A 22,461-nucleotide genomic window follows, 5' to 3' on the forward strand; every position below is an offset into this window, starting at 1 on the left:
GCCTTTCATGTCGGGAGGACGTCCTAATAAGATGCTTCAAGAGGAGAAATGTTGGGGAAAGCATCTTAACCTCCAGGGAAACCGTGTGGACTGCATACCAGATAGAGTACCCGCAGTCTCGTACAATTGGTTTCCTCGGAGGCTGACCAGAGAGAGAGAGAGAGAAAAAAAAGGACTTAAGGACTCTGCTTCAACAATGATTTGCGACAGAGAATTCCAGGCACGCACCTTCTGTGCAAAGAAACATTTTCTAATCTGCCCCCTTTATTTCAGCCATGTATTTGTGAAATCGTGTCACTTGTAAGCTAACTAGTGTGAATATTAATAGCCTTTACATTTGATACAGCGCCTTATCATGTCTTCGAGACGTTTCAAAGCGCTTCACGGGATACACTATCGAAGGATTCACAGGATCTACGCTAAGAAGTGCCTATCTTCGGATGAGGTGTTAAACCAAGGCCCCGTTTATCTGTCTAGGTGGACCTTAAAGATCCCATGGCATGACTTGAAAAGAGAAGGTACTTTCTCTCTCATCGTGTCCTGGCCAAAAAATGCCCCAGAGATAAAAATTGGCCGCTCACTTCATGGCTTTTTGCGGGACGTTGCTGTGCACGTTTTGCCTTCAAATACAGTCTCGCCCACAAAAATATACAGTCAATCCACTTGACAGTGTATTCAGTGAAGCAGTGGTCAGGCGCTATACCAAATGGAAGGATTATTGCATACATAACCAACCCCTGCCCTTCCTCCTCGCTCTCTACATAGGAACAGGAGGAGCCCATTCAGCCCCTCGAACCTGTTCCGCCATTCGATAAGATCATGGCTGATCTGTACCTCATCCGCCTTTGCCCCGTATCCCTTTGATCCCCTGACCTAACAAACCTCAGCCTTGAAAATTTGAATGGATCCAGCCATAATCCACAGCCTTTTGGGGGGAGAGCATTCCAGATTTCCATTAGCCTTTGGGGGAAAAGCTGATCTCTTCCCTCCCCAAATCCATCCGTCACCCAGCAAGTCTCCAATATTGGTAAACCTTCTCCCCCACCCTAAAAAGTTGATCCATTTACCACAAAACCTGCCTCCCTCCCCCCCCCACCCTCTCCCAGTGCAGCAAAATAGTGCTCCAATGTAGTCAGTTGTCAACAGGAACTACGGGTGTTAAACCACATGTAATTCTCAATCTCATCCAGCTTTGAAAACACTCACATTGAGCATAGCCTCCAGCATTCTCTCTCTCTCATTCCTCCCCCTGCACCCCCATCCATTCCTCTGTCATTCCGACACAGCAGGTCGGACTGCATTTATCGGGAGGGGAAAATTCAACTCATTTTCTCTCTCCATAGATGCTGCCTGACCTGCTGCGCGTTGCCAGTCACTTCTGTTTTTAATCAGATTTCCGGAATCTGCAGGATTTTGCCTTTCACTTCACAGTATATTCTGTGAATCTTATTATTATCACATATCCCTGGAAACCCAGCTTCACTCATAGGAACCCCTGCAACCCAATAACCACAGTAGAGAGTTGGGTGGACGGGGAGGTGGTGGGGGGGGGGTGGGGGGGGAGAGAGGGAGAGAGAGAAAAGGAGAAATTACAGAAGTAAATTTAAAAAAAAGCTGTTTATCCTTGTGTCAACTTGGCTCAGTCTATCACACTCTTGTCTCTGTGTCAGGAGGTTGTGTAGATCTAAGGTTCATAGACTGAAAGATTTCTTGCACAATGCTTATGCCCTATACATCGAGAGAATTCTATGAATGTACAACACGAGTGTTCCCTTTTTCTTTTCCACTCGTCTCAGTGACAGTTCCCGAACCTTCTTTCTCTCTCTCGCGCTCTCATACCCTCCTTCCGACCACCTAGAAGGTGCAACGGTGGCCGAGGAAGGTAAAAAAGTAGATAGGTTGAGAAACTTAATACCAATAATATACTATATAATGGAGTGACTGTGTATTTCGTAGGCAAAACACCGCAGCCAATTTCACACAGCAATTGTCCCACAAACAGCCGTGGATTGAGTGACCAAATTTTTAGCACGTTCTGTGAAGCACTTTGAGAAGCCTTGAAGACAATGATAAGATACTATATCAAATGCAAGGATTATTATTACCAGAGGATACGGCCTGCGATCGAAGGGAAGGGAAATTCAGGACAAATCTGTGGAAACACGACTTCAGTGAGCGAGCAGTAAACTTATGGAAGAGAGACAGACAGACGGTGGAAGCAGAAAATGTGATTTGTTGCAAGAACAAATTAGATAAGATTTCTGCTAGAAAATATCTGGGGATTCAGAAAAACATTTGGCACACGACATGTCAAGTAACTGGAGGATGGTGGAAGGCGAACTAGGTGGACCTTGGTCTTCTTTCGCCGAGCAAATGCTTATGTTCTATGTATCATTCGCGGCAGCCGATTGCGCACAGCAGTGTCCCACATACAGTCGTGGATTAAGTGACCCAATTATTAGTGTATACTGTGAAGCGCTTTAAGACATCTCAAAGACATAATAAGATGTTATATCAAATGCAAGGATTATTATTATTATTATTAATAACATCTCCCCCCCCACCCCATCGCAAAGAACAAGCTATGTTTCCCACCAGCCCGGCATTCTGCTCGGACTTAAGAGTCGTGCGTTTAAGAGGTTAAAAATAATCCGTTTACCAAATGTAGGCCTTGCACAACCGTTGATGTTTCGCAACATCATGAGGGGTATCAATAAAGCTCACGTTTCCCTTTTTCGAAACTTTTTTTTTTTTTAAAACTCATTTTCAATCAAGAGAAATTCCTGGAAGAAATTTCTTGGGGGTTTATTTTGGTTCTCGTAGATCGAAGTATTAATTCGTTCTCCGCCTGGCAGGGGAAGAGATAGAGACGGAGACGGAGAGAAGGAATAATATTTCTTTCTCTCCCACTGCCCCTTGCCCCATGAAGTCTCTCCCCTGCAAGTTGGTAGCAGCTCCTCCCAAATACAGAGAAGGGCAACAAGGCTGATCCCCAGTGTGAGAGCTGCTCCAGGTTTAAAGGGCACCTTAACAGAAGGATAAACGCTGTTAAATGGCTTAAAGACACCCAAGGTAACAGCACGTGTGCTCAAACAAGTGAAGAGCAATTTCAAGATACCAGACATACTTATAACTGTCAACGTAGTTGAAGTAGCGCCTCATCAAAACATTTCAAGGCGCTTATTGGAAAGTGTAGTGACTATGTTTGTAGGCATACGCAGCATACAACTTCTAATAATCATAATCCCTGCATTTGATTTGATACAGAGCCTTATCAAGTCTTCGAGACGTCTCAAAGCGCTTCACAGGATATACTGTAGAGTGAATTGCCTGTGTATTTCGTGGGCGAAACGCAGCAGCCAATTGTGCACAGCAGCGTCCCCACAAACATCGTGGACTGAGCGGCCACATTTTTATTAATTGTTTTGGACACCGGGGGGGGGAGAGGGAGAGAGAGAGAGAGAGAGACACTCCTTTCTCTTTTTTAAAGTGACAATGGAACTTTATTGTCCGCCTGACCATACACCGATAGGACTTTGGTTTGATGTCTCAAGTGAAGGCCGGCACCTCTGACAATGCAGCGCTCCATCAACACTGCACTGGGAGCGTCAGTCTAGACTGTGAGCTCGAAGTCCTGACATGAGCGTTAAACCCACAACCTTCTGACTCAGAGGAGAGTTTGCTGACAGACCAATCCAGGCTGACAAGACAGTACATCTTTGCACAGAGACCAATAGACAGACAGCTGGAGTGGGTAAAGAGGAAGGAGGAGGTTGAGTCCAGGATTCAATGTTATGATGGGATGATGGTATGAAGGGGTATCGGCCCCAATCGAGGGAAGCCTAGAAGTTGGATTCACTTAAGAATGTCTTAAGCACTCTGAGATGAGGGCTGCTATCTAAATGCAAGTTATTGTTGTCTGAACACTTCACAGTGACCAGAACAGAAAGAGCGTGGGATGACTACAGAGGAAGTGGGGAAAATGACTGATGGTAGAGTGTGGAAACCCGAATTAACCATGAAGGGTGGGGGGTGTGGGGGTGGGGAGTGAGAGTTAAATAAACAAATGGGGAAGGAGAATTTAAGGCGTAAAGGGATTGGTTGGTGAGAGTGACTTGGAAGTCGATCTGTTGGGAGATAGGGAACCTGGCAAGGATTTGGGTGATGGGCATATGGAGTTTGGTGTGGAGTTACTGGAACCTACCTGTGAGATTTCCAAACAGGGCAACTTGCCAACCTGCGCCCCAGTAAATCCGTAGACGGAATTGGCGCTCACTTTCAGCGCCAACTGACGCCCGTCGAGGACCTTTTTCTTGAACGGGTCCGTCTCGTTCTTTAGCTCCGTCTTCGCCCTCGGAGGGAAAGAAAAATCAGAAAGAAATAAGCATTTACAACAACACATTACATTGGCTCTTGCCAACCTGCGCCTCCTGTTCTCTGGAATTAGATACACAGGGTGCGTCTCTCCACGGAGGGAGGGAGCATTCTCGTCCAGACAGACACAGGGGAATTTCCATGTGTGCAGGTGACATATAGGGAACTCTCAAGTCTGGTTTGGAGACTCTTAAGCACGGAAATGGGTTTCAGTGTGGCAGAAAACCAAATGACCAGAATAAATGCTGCTACAACGACGACGTGCGTTATACAGCGCCTTTCAGGGTGGCGGAGCTCGACGGCAAAAATACAAGCGTACAACAATAATAATCCTTGCATTTGATACAGCGCCTTATCACGGCTTAGAGACGTCTCAAAGCGCTTCACGTAAAATACCGCAATGTGAATGGACTGTGTGTTGTGGGGGAAACACGGCAGCCACTTACGCACATTATCGTCCCGCAAACAGTCGTGGATTGAGTGACCACATTTTTCTTAAAAAAAATTATTGCCCCCAGGAAGCGATTTTGTCCCTATCTGCCCGGGGACCTATCTAACAGGCCAAGTCTCTGATACCCACTTTTTCCTGGCAAAAAGAAGGTTTTCCAGGATTTCAGGCAGAAGCCCCTTCCGGACCGAAGCTTTGACAAACAGGTCACCCGTTGGAGTTTTAATGAACTCGTCTGGTGAAAGGCTGGGGGAGCAGGAGACAGAGTAACACAGAACAAGACGAGTCAAATATTTACTCTTTAACATCATATAAATAATAATATAATCCTTGCGTTTGGTATAGCGCTTTTCACGTCTTCTAGGCATCACAAAGCGCTTCACAGAATATACTGTAAAGTGAATTGACTGTATATTAGTGGGTGAAACGCGGCAGCCAATTGCGCACAGCAGCGTCCCACAAACAGTCGTGGATTGAAATGACCAAGTTATTTTTTTTTGAAGGAATTATTATTACCCCCGAAAAAGTGATCCGCCAATTGACTAACAACCGGGTTCCTACCCACTGCCGGTAAACAGAGGCGTGTGAATAAGGAAACTTTTCGCACTGCTGGAAATCGAACCCAGGTCCTCTCACTTCCGAGGCGAGTGCTCTAACCACTGAGCTACAGGCCTCCACATGGTACAAGGAAAGAGTTGAGCATCAACAGGAGAGGAGCCGGACGGACGAGATGAGGACTCACTTGTACTTTTCTACGCTGGCTGCCTGCAGCAAGGTGGTGTAGCAGAGGTTGTGAGCCATCATGATGGAGGGGTACAGGGAGGAGAAATCCAGTGTCGCGATTGGAACATCGTAATAGCTGCAAGAGTCAGGAGAGAGAGTTAGAAGGAAAGAGAGAGAGAGAGAAAAAAACCACACACGATGCATTTTTAAACTATTCCCAATTTCAATAACAACAACAAGTTACATTTCCACGGTGCCTTTCACGTCAGGACAACAATCGACCAAAGCCTTACCCTTTGACCGGTTCAATGACTGTGGCTCCTGTGTAGTCCTCTCCTCCCTCTGATTTCACCACCGGCATCACCAGGTCATACTTCATTGCCTGGAAACAGAAGAGAGAGAGAGAGAGAGAGAGAGAGAGAGAACATGATACCATGTTAAGGCCGTGAGCCAAATGCAGGCTCTTGTCCTGGAGCCCTGTCGCTCAGTGGTTAGCGCTTTCGCCTCGCAGGACAATTCCCGGGTAGGACGAAACCTTAGGCAAGTTTCCTTACTTCACACACACGCACACCTCTATTTTCCTAGCAGTAAGAACCCGGCGGTTGTTAAGACGATTGACGGATCGTTTTCCAGCGGCAATAATCTCTCAAAATAAATATATATATATTATACAGTCACTCAATCCACTATTTGTGGACTATTGTTGTGTGCAATTGGTCGCTGTGTTTACCCACAAAATACACGGTCAATTCACTTTCGACTGTATCACGTGAAGCGCTTTGACACGTCTCAACGACATGATAAGGCATTGCATCAATTGCAAGGACTATTCTTCTTCTTGTCGTCGCTGAGGCTCTTACCTGGCGGAGCAGCTGTGAGACCACCTTGATCTGCTGTCCCCGAGAGAGAAGGTAAGGGAGCGGGACCCCAGTCACCCTGGCCATCTCCATGTAGTTGATGACGCACATCAGCTTCTCCAGGAGCCGCAAAGGAAGGTAAGCGTCCTTCAGGCAGTACACGGCCAGCCTCCGCCGCGTCTGCTCATTGCCATTCTGAAAACCAACAGCGCCATAGCTTAGGCGCCTGGAACCCCATCCCACAGTCCTTCCGCCTCGCCCCCTCCCTTGCCTCCTTCAAGACCCATCCAAGGGCCGCCAGCAGAATATGTCCTTACCATAAGAACATAATGTAAAATTACACTTGTATAGCGCCTTTCACGTCGGGAGTCAAATAAGAATTTGCTCACCACCCTGGCAGTCGCTTGACATGTTTCGCCCACAAAATATAGTCAATTAATTTTACAGTGTGTCCTGTGAAGCGCTTTGAGACGTCTCGAAGACGTGACAAGACTTTATATCAAATGCGAGTATTATTATTTATTATTACACTTACACGTCAGTTCACCGAGGCTATCCCCCACCGCCCGCCCGCCCCCTCCACACCCAGTGTCGCTACCTGTAGGTCACTGATGATGGAGTGCTGCACGTCCTCCTTCTGCTCCTGTAGGAAGTGGAAACTGACTGCGTTCAGTGTGTACGACCGCAGCTTATAGTCTCTCAGAAGCACCTGTCCACAGAGAGAGCGAGAGAGAGAGAAAGAGAGGGAGAGAAAGGTGACTCCATTTAAGAAACTTTTATAGCACATCATGACCGAGCTGCCTCCTCACCTCAGCACCGATCTGCAGTCACAAGATCAGTTTGGATGAAGAAGGTCCTTAGGCCCTCTCAACCTTCCAGAATCTCTACCCAACCATCCTCCCATAACAGCATCAAGCACTTTTTTTGAATGAGTCCATTGATTGCTCTGGCCTCCGTCACTCTTCCATGTCCGTGTCTTGTGAGGGGGGGGGGGGCTGGGGTGAGAGTCATCTTAAGATTAGAGCCAGGCCATTTAGGAGTGAAATTAGGAGGCAGTTTTTCACCCAAAGGGGGTAGTGGGATCTGGAGCTTTCTCCCTCCCCCAAAAGGCTGTGGATTATGGATGGATTCATTCAGATTTTCAAGACTAAGGTGGATAGATGTTTGTTAAGTCAGGCGATCAAAGGATACAGGGTGAACGCGGGTAATTGGAGTTGAGGTACAGATCAGCCATGGTCTAATAGAGTGGTAGAACAGGCTCGAGGGGCTGAACGACCTATTCCTGTTCCTATGACGCTCAGTGATATCAGTTTATAACGTCTCTGCGGTGTTTGTCAAACTCCTTTTGGAAGTCTAGACACACTGTCAGATGACTACCCACAGTCTATTTCGAAAGCTGAGTGTTTGATCAGATGAGATCTAACGCTTCTACAATAACCCTGGCATTTGATAAAGGGCCTAACCACGTCTTCGAGGCGACTCAAAGCGCTTCACAGTAATTCACTGTAAAGTGAATTGACTGTATATTTTGAAACGCAGCAGCCAATTGCCCACAAACAGTCGTGGATTGAGTGACCAAATTATTATAAATTTTGTTTTGGAAAGGATTATTACCCCCAGGAAAAGCGATCCGACAAACGACTAACAATCCGGTTCCTACATCGGTAAACAGAGGTGGGTGGAATAAGGCAACTTGCCCAACGTTTCTGCCCGGGAATCGAACCCAGGTCCCCTCGCTCGCTCGAGACGAGGGCTCTAACCACTGAGCTACAGGACTCCGCTTGGTAGTTAACCTGTACTGTGAGCTCAAAACCCTACATGAGTGTGTGCGTGTACGTGTGCGTGTGCATGTGTAGGTGTGCGTGTATGGGGTGGTGAGCGGGGGGGGGGGGGAACGAAACCTGGGGAATGGTGCCACCCACCTGTAGGAGGTCGAACTGCACCCGGCCCTCGATGTTGATCACCTTGTTCTCTCGGCGTCCCATCTGACGGGATTGGAAGGAAGAATCCCGGATCACGGATTTAATGCCGGGAATGCGGCCCAGGAAAGGAAACGTGAGCACCTGGACGTTAGAGAGAAAAACAAGAGCACGTAAACAGGTGAGGAGAGAAATATACCACCTCAGCAAGCAGAGCAGTCATCGGGACTGTCTGGGGGGTGGTTGGGGGAAAGGAAAGAGGACATTCCCAGGGGCTGCTATCTGGAGGTCCTCTCCCTGGTAAACAGCTCTGCGCAATTGGCAGTTGCGTTTCACCCACAAAATAGAGCCAATTCACTTTGTAGAATAGACTGTGAATCTCTTTGAGACGTCTCGAAGATGTGATGAGGCGTCAAACGCAAGGATGATGATTATTATTATTATTAATAGGGTGTTAATCACAACAAATGACATTTACACAGCACCTTTCACGTGGGGAGGTCATCCCAAGGCGTTGGATAGTCAGGGATTTGCACTAAAGTTGAGGTTTGGGATCAGGAGGGGTGGAGGGAAGGGAGAGTGGGGGGTAGGAGGGCGACTGAAGCCACGGCCGAAGAAGAGGGTCTTGAGACGGGCCCTGAAGGAGGCAAGGGAGTGGGGGGGGGGGGGGGGGCGAAGGGACTATGGGATGGAGATTCAGTGGAGGGAGCAGAGAGGCTGAATAAAAAGCAGTGGGACTTACCTTGAGTGCGTGAGCCCTGTTCAGTAGGTAGGGCAGGTCAAAATTCTGGATGTTGTAGCCAGTGATTAGATCTGGATCCACCATACGGATAAATTCTGCCCAGGCCTTTGGGGAAAGACAAAAAAGAAAAATAATAATAACCCTTGGCGTTTGAAATAGCGTCTTCAAGACGTCTCAAAGTGCTTCACAGAATATACTGCAAAGTGTAGAGACTATGTATTTTGTAGGCGAAATTGAGCAGCCATATTCGGTGAGGCGCTTTGAGTCCTTTTCTCAATGAAATGATACATCAAATGCAAGGATTGTTATCATTATTATTACTATCCACAAAATACACATTACAGTAATGTGTGCCTGAGGTCCTCCCGACTTGTATCAAATGTGAGAATTATTAATAACATGCCTCTAACGGTAAAACTTTTAATTTGACGAACCATCTAACATGTCAAACGCGTCGTGTCATAAATAACAATCCTTGCATTTGATACAGCGCCTTATCACGACTTCGAGATGTCTCAAAGAATATACCGCGGAGCGAATTCACTGCATATTTATTGGCGAAACGCGGCAGCCAATTGCGCGCGGCAGTGTCCCGCTTGCAGGGCACTCACTACTTGCAGATAAATTAAGTCAACTTTCACTTCAAGATTGTGGTCTGTTACGTCAGATACTGGGACTTGATCTCATCGATTGGAGTCGGAGTTGTCAGCCGGGGGGGCGGGGGGGGGGGGGGAAGGGAGAGGCAGAACTAGTTTTGTTTTGTCGCAGAGGGGCCATCTTTCGGATGAGATAATAATTGAGGCCTCCTTTATACCCTCTTAGGCAATGTTAAAAGATCGCATGATCTTCACCGGAAAGGAGAAGGTTTCTCCAGGTGTCCTGCCCGAGCCAACAATCCTTCAGATAAAACTGCTCATTCATGTCATGAATGTTCCTGAGTGTGCGTGTGCGACTGCAAGTGTGCGTGTCTGTATGTATGTTTGACTGCGTGTGTGTATGTCTGTATGTGTGTGTGCGCGTGAGGAGGGAAGAGAGCTTGCTGTGAGCAACACGGCTCTTCGATTACCTACAAAAACAGTCACTACAGTGGATAGCATCTATTGTATTATGCGCTCAAGCCACAACCGGTTGCGGGTCACTGCTCCGCGCAACTGGCCCCCGCATTTCGCCCACAAAATACACAAGTCAATTCGCTTTGAGACGGCGCGACAAAGTGATAAGGCGCTGTAACAATCGCAAGGATTATTATTACTGATACTATTATTATTACTCTGTAGGACTCAGCTTTGCACTGGTCGGCGCAAGGCCTGGGAACTGAGCACATCTTCCTATAGCGAAACACAACCGAGTCATACGGAAACAGGCCAGTCCACCTTCTCCTCCCCCCACTGAATGGAACGAAGTAGCGTTGTGCTCAGTGGACCACGCACATCCTGGCCTGTGTGGCGGTGACTCCCCATCAAGCTGGTTTATCAACCTCTAAACTGAGAGGCTTTGCAATGCTATCGCTCAAACCCAATGCGCAACAACAACTTGCATTTATGCAGCGCCTTTCACATGGGGTAGTGCTCGACAGCGGCGGAGTCTGAACACCAAGCGAGGTGGGATGAGGTGACCGCAAGCGCGACGGAAACTCACCCTCGCGCGCATTCAGAAATTGGGGGCCCGCCGAGGAGAATGTGTCTTGTGATCATGATTCAGGCCAGACTTTAGGGGGCAGGACGCTGTCTGACTCAGGGAGGGAGAGGATATGGCGAGAGAACGGACCTCAGAATGAATCTCAGGCCCAATCTGCCGAAAATACCCACATTCATGGTAGTGAGCGAAACTCCAGTGAGTCAGCCTGGAGTCAGACTCACCTCATGTTCTGGGCATCTTCTGGATTAAAAACTTCTGGAAATCATAGAAACAGGAGGAGGCTATTCAGCCCCTCGAGCCTGTCCCGACATTTTATAAGATCATGGCTGATTTGTAACTCAAGTCTAGTTACCCACCCTTGCCCCATATCCCTTAAAACCCTGACCTAACAAATATCTATCTATCTCCGTTTTGAAAATGTGAATGGATCTGGCAAACAACAACTGGGTTATGGGATAAGAACGGGACAGTGGGACTAGTTGGTGGCTCTCTCAAAGAGACGGCACAGGCACGAGGGGACCGAATGGCCACCTTCTGCGCTGTAAGATTCTATGATAACAAAACAAGTTACATTTACACAGCGCCTTTCACGTTGGGAAGACCAAGATGCGGGACAGTCAGGAATTTGCCCCAAGCTGGGGTGGGGGGGGGTTGTGATCAGGAGGGAGGGCAGGAAGCGTGGGGGGGGGGGGGGGGGGGTAGGAGGGTGATCAATGGTGCGGTTGAAGAGACGGGCCTTGAAGGAGGCGAAGGAGGGACGCAGAGGGACTGTGGGATGGAATTTCAAAGGGTGGGGCATAGAGGCTGAAGGCCAAACCGACGATGATGGAGTGGTCAGGGCACGGCGGGGGACATGAGTGAACCCCAATGTCTCCTGGAGGAATTGAATTGCTTACGAGCCTCAATAAGAGAAGTTCCGAAAGGCAACTAAATTCATCCCACAGCGAGACAAAGAGAGTGCGCGCGCGTGCGCGAGAAAGAGAGAGACAGACAGAGAGAGAGAGAGCAGATTCCTGCTCAATTCCTGCACCTTTAGCAGCTCGTTCTCCTGCTCGAAGCACATGACCTGGGAGCCCACAATGTTGGCACAAGCCTTGAGGGTGAAGACATTACGGATGAAAGGGTCCTTCTCTCCCTGTCTCAGCACCATGTTCGCGATCTGGATCACAGGGTCCTTGTCAGGCTCCGGGAATATACCTGCGTGGGGTGGGGGTGGGAATAAGCTTAGAATCAAATCAATGTAAATCTTCTACATAGTAATGCTCTCCCAACAAAATACAAATAAAATGGGTCACTCGATGCCCCATTGGCTGCCGCGTTCCACCCATAAAATACAGTCACTCCACTTTACAGTATATTCTGTGAACGCTTTTAGAGACGTCTCAACGGTGCGATAAGGCGCTGTATACATCAAATGCGAGGATTATTATTATTATTAAATTCTTTACTCCCATTAAATAATCGGGGGGGGGAATAATGAAACCTTTAAGGAACAACTTGCATTCTACATAGCGCCCTTCACGCCAGACCGCGTCTCGAAGCGCTTGAAGAGGATGGTCACTGTTGGCAACAACAACAACAAGTTACACTTGTATAGCGCCGTTCACGTCAGGAGGACGTCCCACGGAAAAAAGACGGCCGCTGTGTTAAACGTACCCTTCCTGCCAGCACATTCGATGTCAAAGCTCAGGACTCTGAGTGGCGGGATCTTCTGCCACTCTCCCTCTGCAGGGTGGCTGATCATTTCAGTCCAGGACACATCCACCTCGAGCTGGGCCAGTGACACCTAGCAACACAACCCCAACCCAAAGGTCAACCTTAACGTCCGTCAACCACCTGAAATGCAAATGAAACCGGCGCCGTTCTTCCCTAATCAATCTTGAGATGAGACGCGCTGTGGAAGGGAAGCAGGACACTGTCAGCTGTGCTGTCTGCGCCGTTTTTTAGGGAGGCTCTTTCTGGCCGGTCGATGCTTTTTTGTTTTACGCCAGACATACCTTTCTGGAGTTGTCCTTTGTGTTGCTTGCAACCAACTGCTCTTCCCGCAAGTGATATTTCCCAGCAGGGATTTCTATCCAGTTACAACCCACAACGCCACTGTCTACCATGAACCTATCAGACAGACAAAAAAGGATTTTCAATTGATGTTTCAACTGCTTAGATATGTCCTCCTTATCAGATGGAGGATAATAATAATAATTATCCTTGTATTTGATACAGCGCCAATCACGTCTTTGAGACGTCTCGAAGCACTTCACAGAATACAGTGGAGTGTATTTTATGGGCAAAACGTGGCAGCCAATTGCTCACAGCAGTGTCCCACACACAGTCCTACACAGTCATGGATTGAGTAACCACATTTTTGTTGGATGGATGATTACCCTCGGCTAGCAATCCAACAATCGATTAACAACCAGGTTCCTACTTATGGCTAGGTAAATGGAGGCACGTGTGTGGTGTGTGTGTGTGTGTGTGTAGTAAGGAGACGTGCATAAAGTTTCTCCACACCCGGGGAATTCAACCCGGGTCCTCTCGCTTGAGAAGCAAGTGCTCTAACCCCTAAACTACAGGATTCCACTCAATATCAGGATGATGGAGAGAGACCAGCGGTGTTGGTACAGGAGAGCAGTGGGTATGGGTATGAGGAAGAGACTGAGAGGCTAGGACAAACAGAAAATCATCATAGGGAGAGGGACCTGAGGACTAGACTGGAATGCTGCAGTATCTACTATCTGCCATTACGGTGCCCTGAATCATTTCAATGGCTCTCTGAGGGCCTCTGTTAACAGGACAGAAGCACTGCAACCTCATAAGCGCCAGAAACACCCAGGAATTATTATTATTATCTCTCTCCGTCTCCTGAAACAAATGTGTCATTGTGTGCAATTGGCTGCCACTTTTCATAGGTTCAGAGAATTCATAGAATGTTACGGCACAGAAGGAGGCCATTCGGCCCATCGAGTCTGTGCAGCTCTTTGACAGAGCGTCATTTTCACTAACCCCAATCACCAGCTTTCTCCCCATAACCCCACAAACCCGTCTTCCCCAGATACCTGTCCAGTTCTCTCTTAAAAGCTGTTATCAAATCGGACCACAAAATACACATTCACCCCAATTTACAGTGTATTCTGTGAAGTGCTTTGAGACATCTCGAAGAGGTGATAAGGCGCTATATTAAATGCAAGGATTATTATTATTGTACTTAAGTCTGGACAGAGGGTGTTCAAACGCACCGTCAAACGTCACTTTTACCACTTTGATAAGAACAAAGTGGGGGGAGGGAGGATACCGTAAGCGCGGTCAAAGAGGAAGGTCTTCAGGTGCGACCTGAAAATGGGGAAGGAAGGGGCAAAGCAGAGGGATAGTGGAAGGGTGTTCCACAGTTGCAAGATGTGGTAGATGAAAGTGCGGCCACCAATGCTGGAACGGGGAGGACGAGGGACATGCAGGAGACCGGGTCCAGTCGAGAGGAGGAAATGGCTGGGGCAGTGGGCTGGGGAGGAAGCAGGTCGTAGAGGTAGGGAAGTGCCAGAGCATTGCTGAAGTGCTACACATGAAGCTTAACAACATCAACAAATTACTCCTAACCAACCTGTCCGTTCCCTCCGCTCAGCGGGCTCCATCCTGCTTCACGTCCCTCCACCTCGCCGCCTCCCTTGCTTCCTTCAATACCCGTATCAAGACCCTCCTGTTTGACTGTGCCTTTGGTCACCCTCCTACCCCTCTCTCCACCCCCTCCTGATCCCAACCACCAGCTCGGGTGCGGATCCCTGACCGTCCAGAGCCTTGGGACGTCCTCCTGGCGTGAAAGGCACTGTGTAAATGTCGTGTGTTGTCGTTGCATATCGCCCTTCAGGTCGGAAAGACATCCCAGGGCGCTGGACAGTCGGGGGTTTTGTGCTACCCACGTACCTGATCTCGAACTCGATGTTGGCCTCGTAGGACTGGTAGTTGTGCATGGGGAAGTGGCCGAAGTGGAACCCGAGCTCCAGCAGCCGTTTGGCGGGGGCGACCAGGCGAGGGAGCGCCATTGTGATCTTCAGGAAAGGCAGCTTCTTGTTTCCGCAGTAACTGTACATATCTGCGGGATTCACACGGTGATTACACAGCTCGCAAAGAGAGTTACAAACATTCTCTCCGACGTACACACCGCCCCAATTCCTCCAGTTACAGTCTGGGTATAGGATGTTCAAACACGCTGTCACTCTTACCACTTTGATAAGAACACAAAATACACGGCCAATTCACCTGACAGTATAATCTCTTTGGAACGTCTCGAAGACGTGATAAATTTATTAAGGTTGGGCATCAGGAACCAAGCTGCTAAACCAGGCTGACGCCCAGCCTGCAATGTCAGAGGTGCTGTACTTTAGAAGAGACATTAAACCCAGATTTGAAGGCTAGATTTCAGAACAGAAGGGTTTGTGGAAATGATTCCTCTTGCGGCCCATCAACAAATGACATTTACACAGCGCTTTTCACTTCGGGAGGACGTCCTAAGACGCTGGACAGTCAGGGATGTGGATCAGAGCTGGGTGTTGGGATTAGGAGAAGCGAAGAGGAGGGGACGTGGAGCAAGCCTACAACAGAAACTACACATGCATACTGGGGCGAGGCAGAGTGCGACAGTATTCTAGTGAAAGGGAAAAGATTGCGGGGTGGGGCGGGGGGGGGGGGGTGAGTGTAGAGGATTCATCAGAAACCGGGTGCAAGTCAAGACACTCACTCTCTTTCATACAGATGTCCACAGCCAGCACCGCCTGTATGAGGTTGTCTTTGTTCGACCTCATGTCCTTCAGCACTACGTTGTTCAGTTCTCGCTGAAAGTCCCACAGATGCTCTGTACTGAATCCTGACAGGAAAAGCCCAGTGTCACAGTTAGCAATGGTAGGAATATAGGGGTGGGGGGGAGAAGGACGGCAGGGGGTAGGAGGTTGACTGAAGGTGCAGGTGAAGAGGAGGGTCTTGAAACATGCCTTGATGGAGGCAAGAACTATAATTAAATCTTACCGGCCTGCGCTTGGATGTAGAAATAAGGTGTGAAGCCGTGCACATGACAGCAGACGCTGTTTCCCTCCATGGTGATTCCGAACATCCGGATAATAGGAACCGGTCCCTGCCTGTTGCCTGGCATTCCTGTAATGTGACACCCTGCGAGAACAGAAAGCTCCCAATTAACAGTAAAACAAGAAAATGCAATCTATCAAATACGGGTTTAATAATAATAATAATCCTTGCATTCGATACAGCCGCTTTTCATGTATTCGGGACGTCTCGAAGTGCTTCAGAAAATACTGTAAACTATTTACAGGGCAAAATGTTGGGCAGGTTTCCTCACTTCACACACACGCCTGTTTATCTAGCAGTAAATACCCAGTTGTTAGTCGGGGGTAATAATTCCTTCAAAAACAAAGCTCGATCGAAAAGGAAGGTCTTTAGGCGGGATTAGAAAGTGGGGAGGGAGGGAGACTTCCAACACCAATGAATGAAGCACCCAGTGCTGGTGATGTGCGTCTGCGGAGGAACAGGACTTCTACAGCGCTACTCACCCACGTAATATTCTAACTCCAATTGCTGGAAGGTCAAGCTGTCAGTTTTGGGGTTGATCTTGGGCGGAGCAGGACGCTGCCATTTTGGGTTCACAACCTTCTGGGAAAAGAGCTTCCCTGAGAGAGAGAAAGAGAGAGAGAGAGAGAGAGAGAAAAGCAGTGAAAACCTCCCATAACTCACAGCCAATAACTCATTTTGTCACTGTATCACACAAACAAAATGACAAACCAGTAAAGGGTGATGGTGTGTGGGTGTGTATGTATGTATGTGTGTGTGTGTGTGTGTGGGTGGGTGTGTGGTATGTCTGTGGTGTGTGTGTGGTGTGTGTTTGTATGGTCTCTCCTTACCGACTGGAATCACATCATGGCTCATCTGCGACTCTTTGGCTTCCAGTGCCATTTCTGCCTCCACCTCGTCGAGGTAAGCCAGCTCCTCCTCAAAGTGAGAGGGCCCCTCATCCTCGGGGTCTGCCCTCGAGCGCTTGGCCTGCGACGGGTTCCCGCTGCTCCCCGAAGCTTTCTTCCGAACAGATTGCATCCTGCACTGAGACGGGAGAAAGGCGTCACCCCACTGCCACGCCAAGGGGCAGGCATGTCGCCCAGTCAACCCGCTTTACAGCGTGTCGTCCTGTGAAGCGCTTTGGAGACGTCTCGAAGGCAACGATGAGGATTATCCAGCGTTACGGATTACCGTTATTGACCATCGGTGGACACACTGTGCGGTTCACCCGCGAATCCTCAAAGCAGTCGCAGTCGATCGTCGCAGTCGGGTTTATTAATAGATAATATAATAATGGGAGATTCCTTGCATTTGGTACAGCGCCGCATCAGGTCGTTGAGACGCCTCAAAGCGCCTCAGGGGATACGCAGGACAAAGCCAACCGACTGCGCATTTCGGGGGCGAAACCGCACAGTGTACGAGTTCGGTTCAGACACGACGCCGAGGGCTCGGGGGGGGGGACCCGACCACTTCGGGACCGGAAGGGTTCCACTCTGGTGCTTCAGCGAACGACAAAGGAGGGCGCCCTTCGCAAGGGGTAGCGCCTCAGAGCGCTTGACGGGGGCGGAGTCTGACCACCCCCCCCCACTCCCGGGCCGGTGCCGGGAGAGGGGAGGGGGGGGGAAGAGGGGGATGTGACCGTACGCACCATCATAAAGGACCCCTCTCTCTCTCTCCCCCACCCGCCCGCCCCACTCCCCCCCGTCTCTGACTGAGTGTCACACAAACAAACCCGGAAAGTCCCCCCTCCCACTCCCCCCCCACTCTGTCTTTCTCTCCATCGCTCTCATTACCTCTATCCTTCTCTCTCTCTCTCTCTCTCTACGTTCTCTCTAGAACTTGTCTCTCCTTCTATCTCTCCCCCTTCCCTCACCCTCTCCCCTCTACCTCCTCCCTCTCTCCCCCCCCACTCCCCCTCACTCACTCCCCCCTCTGCCCCCCACTCCCCCTCTGCCCCCCCACTCCCTCTCTCCCCCCATCCCCCTCTCCCTCTCCCCATCTGACACCCCCCCCACTCCCCCTCTGCCCCCCCCACTCCCCCTCTGCCCCCCCCCCCACTCCCCCTCTGCCCCCCCCCCACTCCCCCTCTGCCCCCCCCCACTCCCCCTCTGCCCCCCCACTCCCCCTCTCCGGGACATTTATCTCCCGCTCCTGTTTCTCGGGGCTGTGATCCCCAGAGGCTCAGGGCCGCGGCCTCCGTGTCCCCCTCGCGGGGTGGGGGGGGGGGCGGTACCTGAGTGTGTGAGTGAGCGCGAGGCCGAGGCTGTGTTGACGGCCTTATCACCGCCGCCGCTTCTCCACTTTCCCGCCAAACTCCACCCCCCCCGTAACCCCAGCAACCAGCATCCCGCCCTCTGATTGGCTAACACTCCCCGCTCTCTGATTGGCTAATACACTACCGCCCTCTGATTGGCTAATCCATCCCGCCCTCTGATTGGCTAATCCACCACCGCCCTCTGATTGGTTAACACTCCCCGCCCTCTGATTGGCTAATCCACCACCGCCTTCTGATTGGCTCCAACTGATGCTCCTGTGATTATAAATAATAATAATAATAATAATCATTGCATTTGATAAAGCACTTCACAGGACGCACTGTAAAGTGTAGTGACTGTGTATATTGCGGCCGAAGCGCGGCGGCCAATTGCGCACGACAGCGTCTCCACAAACAGCCGCGGATCAGAGCGACCGCATTATTATTATTATTATTATTATTGTTATTGTTATTTCTTTTAAAAGGGATTATTAACCCTCAGGAACGCGATCCTCCAATCCACTCATAACCGGGTTCCCACTTAATGTTAAGTAAACAGAGGCGCACGTGCGCGTGTGTGTGTGTGAGTGAGAGAGTGTGTGAGAGAGTGAGTGTGAGTGAGTGTGTGTGAGTGTAGGTGTGTGAGTGAGTGTGTGTGTGAGTATGTGTGTGTGTGTGCGAGAGAGCATGTGAGTGAATGTGTGTGTGTGACTATGTGAGTGTGTGTGCGAGAGAGCATGTGTGTGTGTGTGAGTATGTGTATGTGAGTGTGTGTGTGAGTATGTGTGAGTGTGTGTGTATGAGTGTAAGTGTGTGTGTGTGTGAGTGTAAGTGTGTGTGTGTGTGTGAGTGTAAGTGTAGTGAAAGTGTGTGAGTGTGTGAGTGTGTGTGTGAGTGTAAGTGTGTGAGAGAGTGTGTGAGTGTGTGTGAGTGTGTGGGGCGTAAGGAAACTTGTCCAACCTTTCGCACCACCTGGGAATCGAACTCGGGTCCTCTCAGCTACGAGGCGAGGGCTCTAACCACCGAGACACCGGACTCCCAAACCACACTACCCGCCCACGACCCAATTCCAGGCTCCACCGCCCTCAGACAGTCACTCGCGCTCTCGCCTCCGAGTCAGAAGGTTGTGGACTCGAACCCCCGCGTCGTCGGGGAATCTGAGCTCACGGTCCAGGCTGTCGCTTCAGCCCAGTGCTGAGGGTAGAGAAGGAGAGAGAGAGAGAGCGCTGCACTGTCAGAGACACCGTCCTTCGAATGAGACGTCGAACCTCACTCCCCGTCTGCGCCGGTCCAGGTGGACGTTAAACATCCCACACAGTGCTGTTGGAAAAGAGAAGGGAGTTTCTCTCTCGCGGTGAACTAACGGGCTGACAATCCTACAAATACACAGTCACTTTCAGCGCTTCGAGGCATCTCGATGGCACGATAAGGCACAATATCAAATGCAATGATGATAATTTTTGCAGCGGGGAGGAGGAGGCGGGATAGTGGGGGAGTGGGATGGGGAATAGTGAGGTGGGGAATAGTGGGGAAGGGGGAAAGCAGCAGAACACACAGTCACTACAGTGGATCAGAGATATCCTGACATGAAAATGGAAGAGTCCTACTTGCTTTTTTAGCAGGAGTGAGGAAAACAAACTCCACATCTTATTTTTTTCTCCCCCCCCGTGAGAGAATGTCACAGTTTATCTCAAAATGTGAGTGATGAGGTGAATATTACTGTTTGGATTGCTGATTGGAGGCAAATTAAGCTCTCAAACAAACAATTAAGGTTAAAATTCCCAGGGCTTGGGATAGTTCGGGGTCCGCTGTTAATCGCGTACAGTGCTGTTTCCCAGCAATAACATCCCTCGACTTGATAAGACTTACCTCTTCGACCTTGTCTACGCTCACGTCCCCCTTCTCTATCGGTCAGTATCCAATTCTGCCACTGTACAGCGCTCCGAGACGCTATCCTGGAGTCCCGTAGCTCAGCGGTTAGAGCACTCGCCTCGCAGGAGGGTTCGACTCCCAGGCAGGGTGAGACCTTAGGCATATTTCCTTCGCCAACACACGCACACGCACACACACACACACACGTCTCCGCTTACCCGGCAGTAAGTAGGAAAGCAGTCACTTTCCAGGGGTTTAAAAAAAAATCATTGTCACTCAATCTACCGCTCTGTGCGCAATTGGTGTTTCGCCCACAAAATATACAATCCACTTTACAACGTGTTCTGTGAAGCGCTTTGAGACGTCGCGACGATAAGGCAGTGTATCGAACGCAAGGATTACTATCATTCGCTTTCCTTCATTGGATAACTTTTATGTTCTCTTCTAGGAATGTCGTCGGGAATAGGAAAAGCGGGAGCAGCAACAACAGTAACAAGATTTATATTTATAAAGCGGTTATAATGCGGTTTTTAGCCGTGTTGGACTCCAGACGTTACCTTAACGTTACACTTTCTGCTCTCCCCCACCACCCCCACCCCCACCCAAGCCTCGGCTCTTGCCAACCTGCGCAACCTTGCCAATACTTTCTGGAATTAGCTGAGCAGGGCGCGTCCTTCCAGGGAGAGAAAGGGGGAGAGAGAGCGCATCTGGGACGTCAATGTGTAGGTGGGAGGCGTGGAAATCTCAGCTTGGTTTGGAGACTCTTAAGCAACGGCGATGTGTTGCGTCAAACCAAAAAGTGGGCAAGTCTCCAGCCCTCGGGAAAGTCCAATATGCCCCCCCCCCCTCGTTGCTGTCTCCCCTGCCTTCGGAAACGATGACATCTTGTAAAGCAAGCGCTGGTCCAGATGTGAGGCTCAAGGCAAGGTAAGTGCCTTCTGTGCAAACAGGAGCTCATTTACACGGCCTGTGGACAAACAGTACGTGTATACGCTGCCCGCGCTGTACAGCTGCCTGTGCGAGAGACAGCCACTTGCTGGGAGAATGTAACTGTGAAGTAAAGTGAATCGACTGTGTATTTTGCAGAGGCTCATTCACTCGGAAGTGAGCAGGTTTACGAACCTCCCTCCACCCTATACGTCCTCCCACTCAGCTCTCGTTGATCCTGTTCATCGAGTGAGGTCATTGTAAAATTGGATGCCTAGAAAACCCAGGGACTTGCCCAAAGTCAGTAAATACTTTCCACCTCAATCCATCCGCGTCAATCCACCCCCTCAATCCTCCCCCTCAATCCACCCCCCTCAATCCATCCCCTCAATCCATCCCCTCAATCCATCCCCTCAATCCATCCCCCTCAATCCATCCCCTCAATCCATCCCCTCAATCCACCCCACTCCCCGCACATCATATCTTCCTCTTCTTCCCCCCATCCACCCTCGACTGGCCCCAAATTTTATCTGACACCCCCACCACGCCACCCCCGACATGAACCCCAGGACCCCAGTCCCAATTCAACCCCCGAAACTGGCTCCGACAGTACCCCAACCTGACCCTCAGGAAGTTCGCCCCAATTTGACCCACGACATGAACCCCTTCCCCCCCACCCCGATCTGACCCTAACCCCCCGCCCTGACCCTCCCTCCCCCGCCCTGACCCCTCCCTCCCCCGCCCTGACCCTCCCTCCCCCGCCCTGACCCCTCCCTCCCTCGCCCTGACCCCTCCCTCCCCGCCCTCCCCCCCGACCCTCCCTCCCCCGCCCTGACCCCTCCTCCCCCTGACCCCTCCTCCCCTGACCCCTCCCCCCGCCCCTCCCTCCCCGCCCTGACCCCTCCCTCCCCCCCTGACCCCTCCCTCCCCGCCCTGACCCCTCCCTCCCCCACCCTGACCCCTCCCTCCTCCGCCCTGACCCCTCCCTCCCCGCCCTGACCCCTCCCTCCCCCGCCCTGACCCCTCCTCCCCCGCCCTGACCCCTCCCTCCCCGCCCTGACCCCTCCCTCCCCCGCCGGACCTTGTTGAGCGCGGCAACCCTCTGTGCGAGCTCAGCCTCCACCTCGGGCAGAGTCTCTGCTTTGCGGAGTGTCTGTTGGAGCTTCTGTTTGGACGTGTCCAGCCAGTCCTGCAGCTGCCTGTTCTTCTCCTCACTCTGGAACGAGAGAGAGAGAGTGCTCAGCGCTCAACACTCCTACCCCTTCACCCCCAGCCCACACACGCACACGCACAAGCGTACACACGCACCCGCAAGCGCACGCATAAACACGCACACACACACACTCCCTTCGACTTACGAACAGCGCTCTGACGGTAACCTGCATTTACACAGCGCTCCTCAGACATGGGTGTAGGGTCCCAGAGCCTTCGACAGCGACTGAGCCGGGGGGGGAGGGGGGGGACCATGGGCACGGTCGAAGAGGAAGGTCCTCAAGCGCGACCTGAAGATGGGGAAGGAGGGGGTGAGGCGGAGGGAGGGATAGAGGGAGAGAGCGACAACAGAGTGTCGGGGCGCAATGGCTGAAAGCGAAGCCACCGACGGTGGAACGGAGGGCACGAGGGACAAGTCGAGGGGAGGCGGCCGGTCGGGGAGTAAG

The 22,461-nt window shown here is 50.6% G+C and overlaps 2 protein-coding genes and 1 non-coding gene across 5 annotated transcripts in view; all 3 read right to left on the minus strand.

Annotated features, from left to right (window-relative positions):
- pold1 (polymerase (DNA directed), delta 1, catalytic subunit) overlaps positions 1 to 18,118 on the minus strand; it is a 41,401-nt gene extending 23,283 nt beyond the window's left edge. The window contains exons 1-17 of one of the 3 annotated variants that reach the window (XM_042345090.1): positions 17,984 to 18,118; positions 16,599 to 16,789; positions 16,251 to 16,367; positions 15,712 to 15,852; positions 15,428 to 15,553; positions 14,614 to 14,782; positions 12,699 to 12,813; positions 12,358 to 12,487; positions 11,732 to 11,898; positions 9,064 to 9,168; positions 8,325 to 8,465; positions 7,001 to 7,111; positions 6,406 to 6,597; positions 5,839 to 5,927; positions 5,565 to 5,681; positions 4,955 to 5,068; positions 4,205 to 4,352 (exon numbers count right to left, since the gene is read on the minus strand). In XM_042345090.1, coding sequence (XP_042201024.1) covers positions 4,205 to 4,352; positions 4,955 to 5,068; positions 5,565 to 5,681; positions 5,839 to 5,927; positions 6,406 to 6,597; positions 7,001 to 7,111; positions 8,325 to 8,465; positions 9,064 to 9,168; positions 11,732 to 11,898; positions 12,358 to 12,487; positions 12,699 to 12,813; positions 14,614 to 14,782; positions 15,428 to 15,553; positions 15,712 to 15,852; positions 16,251 to 16,367; positions 16,599 to 16,788 — 2,172 coding nt within the window. In that variant the 5' untranslated portion in view covers position 16,789; positions 17,984 to 18,118. Of the gene's footprint in view, positions 1 to 4,204; positions 4,353 to 4,954; positions 5,069 to 5,564; positions 5,682 to 5,838; positions 5,928 to 6,405; positions 6,598 to 7,000; positions 7,112 to 8,324; positions 8,466 to 9,063; positions 9,169 to 11,731; positions 11,899 to 12,357; positions 12,488 to 12,698; positions 12,814 to 14,613; positions 14,783 to 15,427; positions 15,554 to 15,711; positions 15,853 to 16,250; positions 16,368 to 16,598; positions 16,795 to 16,941; positions 17,108 to 17,983 lie in introns of those variants that run through there. The other 2 variants (XM_042345088.1, XM_042345089.1) reach the window with 2 other exon arrangements.
- On the minus strand, positions 5,424 to 5,496 carry trnap-cgg. Its single transcript has one exon. It is a non-coding gene; the product is annotated as a tRNA-Pro (tRNA).
- A 2,716-nt stretch (positions 18,119 to 20,834) lies between the features above and the next one.
- LOC103174088 (liprin-alpha-3) overlaps positions 20,835 to 22,461 on the minus strand; it is a 15,781-nt gene continuing 14,154 nt past the window's right edge. The window contains exons 8-9 of the mRNA XM_042344935.1: positions 21,885 to 22,019; positions 20,835 to 20,843 (exon numbers count right to left, since the gene is read on the minus strand). Of these exons, the coding sequence (XP_042200869.1) occupies positions 20,835 to 20,843; positions 21,885 to 22,019 (144 nt within the window). The remainder of the gene's footprint in view (positions 20,844 to 21,884; positions 22,020 to 22,461) is intronic.

This window comes from Callorhinchus milii, unplaced genomic scaffold (genome assembly GCF_018977255.1).
Source record: "Callorhinchus milii isolate IMCB2004 unplaced genomic scaffold, IMCB_Cmil_1.0 Scaffold31, whole genome shotgun sequence".
In the NCBI taxonomy this organism is placed as follows: domain Eukaryota; kingdom Metazoa; phylum Chordata; class Chondrichthyes; order Chimaeriformes; family Callorhinchidae; genus Callorhinchus; species Callorhinchus milii.